The sequence below is a fragment of the Podarcis muralis genome, chromosome 17, assembly GCF_964188315.1.
Source record: "Podarcis muralis chromosome 17, rPodMur119.hap1.1, whole genome shotgun sequence".
Classification (NCBI taxonomy): Eukaryota; Metazoa; Chordata; class Lepidosauria; order Squamata; family Lacertidae; genus Podarcis; species Podarcis muralis.
This window is the reverse complement of record NC_135671.1, coordinates 4,177,460-4,180,578: the sequence shown is the minus strand read 5'-3', so window position 1 is coordinate 4,180,578 and position 3,119 is coordinate 4,177,460. Positions and strand designations below refer to the sequence as shown.

At 42.4% G+C, this 3,119-nt stretch overlaps 1 protein-coding gene across 1 annotated transcript; it reads left to right on the top strand.

The window, feature by feature from the left end:
* Positions 1–1,375: 1,375 nt before the first annotated feature.
* Positions 1,376–2,287, top strand: LOC114587999 (taste receptor type 2 member 40-like). The gene has a single exon (XM_077921591.1). It carries the CDS (start codon positions 1,376–1,378, stop codon positions 2,285–2,287), a length of 912 nt encoding a protein of 303 aa, XP_077777717.1.
* Positions 2,288–3,119: the final 832 nt, after the last annotated feature.

Below are 3,119 nucleotides of genomic sequence, written 5' to 3'. Positions count from 1 at the left end.
GCTCCACGTTCTCCATGCCATCGGTTCTGATCTTGTAAATGGATTGTCCATTTTCCTTACCTCCTTCAAGGACAAAGGTAAGAAAGGGTGGCCTCTTATAGAAAGTGTGGAAGGGACCATCACGAGTTGGATCGGAGGGTCCTCTGTTCTTCCCCTGAGCAATGGGATCAAGGATTTGATTTGAAAAGCATCATAGTATGACATTAACTTAGGCAATTCCCATTCCTTCTTTTGTTCTATGTCCATAGAGAGTTTTGTTGCTTATCCTAGATTTTTGCATCCCAACACAAATGCATTGAGTTTGTTTTGCCATCTCTTTTGCTAAAGAGGAGGGATAGGGATACACAGAACTTGAAAAAATGTAAGAACTTAGGTAATATTTACATTTTTACCATGGCTGTTCACCAAAGCCAGCTAAGGCCCTGCTGGGTGTCCCTTAAGAGGTTGATAACCTGAGCATCAAATCCATTGATTGCTTAAAGAGGGGCAAGAACATAGAAAACAATGAATCAATTCTTTAATTTAATAGACACAATTAAACACCCTGTTTTATTTCTCTGACCAATTAGAAACACGTCCCTCACAAACACAATAAATTTATGAAATCATTTGATAGAAATCTCTGTTTACAGATGGATGAAAAATAATCATCCTGATGAACAAACATTAATCAAAATAAACAAATCCTAAAAGAATCATGTATCCCTGTTCGTCAAGCCAGATGCAAAGATGATATTTAGCACCAGTGTCGAATTTGTAAATATGACTGCAGAATATATGATATAGATTTAGTAGTGGAATCTTCCAGATGTGATTTGCATCTCAACAGAATCAACAAATGAAAATAGCGCACATCCCTCCCTGCAAGTTTCTCTATTCTTGAGAGAAGGCAGAAGTATTCTGTTCTCCACTGGTCATATAAAGGGCAGCATCAGCATCAGCCTGTGCTAATATTACACATTACTCTGGAAGAAACGCTTCTATTTCATGCTCAGAAAGATGCCTAGGTAAAGGTAAAGGTACCCCTGCCCGTACGGGCCAGTCTTGCCAGACTCTAGGGTTGTGCGCCCATCTCACTCAAGAGGCCGGGGGCCAGCGCTGTCCGGAGACACTTCTGGGTCACGTGGCCAGCGTGACATCGCTGCTCTGGCGAGCCAGAGCCGCACACGGAAACGCCGTTTACCTTCCCGCTTGTAAGCGGTCCCTATTTATCTACTTGCACCTGGGGGTGCTTTCGAACTGCTAGGTTGGCAGGCGCTGGGACCGAACGACGGGAGCGCACCCCGCCGCAGGGATTCGAACCGCCGACCTTTCGATCGGCAAGCCCTAGGTGCTGAGGCTTTTACCCACAGCGCCACCTGCGTCCCTCAGAAAGATGCCTACCTTATTTGAATTGTTTGGCTTCATTCTTCTGGTGATTGAAACCCTCATAGGAATGGTGGGAAATGGATTCATTGCTATCATTAACTGCATTGACTGGTTTAGAAGCCGAAAACTATCCTCAGCTGACATGATCCTGAGTTGTCTTAGCTTGTTCAGATTTGCATTTCATGCCGTTATGATACAGGTTGCAATATTCAACCTCTTTCTCGTGAACCCTGTTCTGATGCTGAAGATAAATATTGCATATGATTCCTCATCGGTATTTCTTAATACGGCTAGCCTTTGGTTTGCCGCTTGGCTCAGTGTCTTGTACTGTGTAAAAATCGCTAACTTCTCTCACCCTCTCTTCCTGCAAATGAAGCGGAAATTCCCTGGGCTGGTGCCTTGGCTGCTTCTGGGGACAGTGGTCTTCTCTGCAATCACCACCACTGTGGCAATAACAGGCAGTATCATTGTGTCTAAATGTAATCCTTTTAAATCACATCTAAGCAATAGCAGTGACTCAGGAATTAACACGACCAATTCCTGTGAGTTTCTTATCCTACTATATATTTTTCCAAATCTCTTTCCCTTCACGATATTTTTGTTCTCATCCATTTTATTGCTAACTTCTCTGTGGAGGCACAAAAATCTTCTACGAAACAGTGCGAGGGATGTCAGCACAAAAGTTCACCTGAATGCCATCAAAGCCCTGGCTTCTTTCTCCATTCTCTACGTAACTAACGTTTTTGTGGGAAATTTGTCAATAGTTTTTTCTCGGATGGGCATTTATGACATTGGAGTGCATTTGGTTTTTTTAAATGTGATGGCTGCATATTCCTCTGGTCATGCTCTTATCCTGATCTTCATCAGTCCCAAACTGAAACAGGAATCAGTAAAGATGTTACATCAACTAAGATGCTGAATGAAGCATTGAATGAATGAATGAATCAGGTAGATAGCAGATAATGACTAAGGAATATACAGATATTGTACCTGAAAACCAGGGACTGGCAGGAACACACATCACTCGCAGCTCGTCTAAGTATCTGGCTCTTCCTCCGGTATGGACATCTATCTCTGACTGTTATTGATTTTCTGTGCCAAAGACAGCTGAGATTCGAATAGCAGAGCCAACAACAGTTTCTTTTTTAAAATTTGTAAACCATATCTATAATCTAATCTCATTGTCATGGGGGCTGTCTCCATTAAGGCAGCCAGAACTGGAAGCCGTATCTGCAGTGAAGTTAATACCTAACTACTTAAATTCTCCGTGAGTTATGGCAAGTGGAGAGTTAGCTAGTAACCAGCCTCTTGTAGTGCTTCTAAATTGATAGGAAGGATCACAGATTTAGAGTAGTTGATTGGCAATCCTGCTACCCTATGATACATTTCTAACTGCCGCTTAGGTGCCTAAAGGCTGTTATTGGATTTTGCAAAGATGAAAGGGTGTCATCTGCCAACATACTCACTTTGTGTACCTCATCCTGCACAATGACACCCTCTATAGAAGGCGTCTTTGTATAGTTGGATGCCTAGTACCTCCACGAACAATGCAAACAGCAATGGCCACAGAGGGCAGCCCTGCTGGGTGTCTCTTATGTGGTCGATAACCTGAGTATGAAATCCATTGATTGCTTAAAGAGGTGCAAGAACAATGAATCAATTCTAATAAAATTTCTTCTATTGGCCTGCACAATTAAACACCTTGCTTTATTTCTTTGAGCAATTAGAACCACGTCCCTCACAAAGACAAT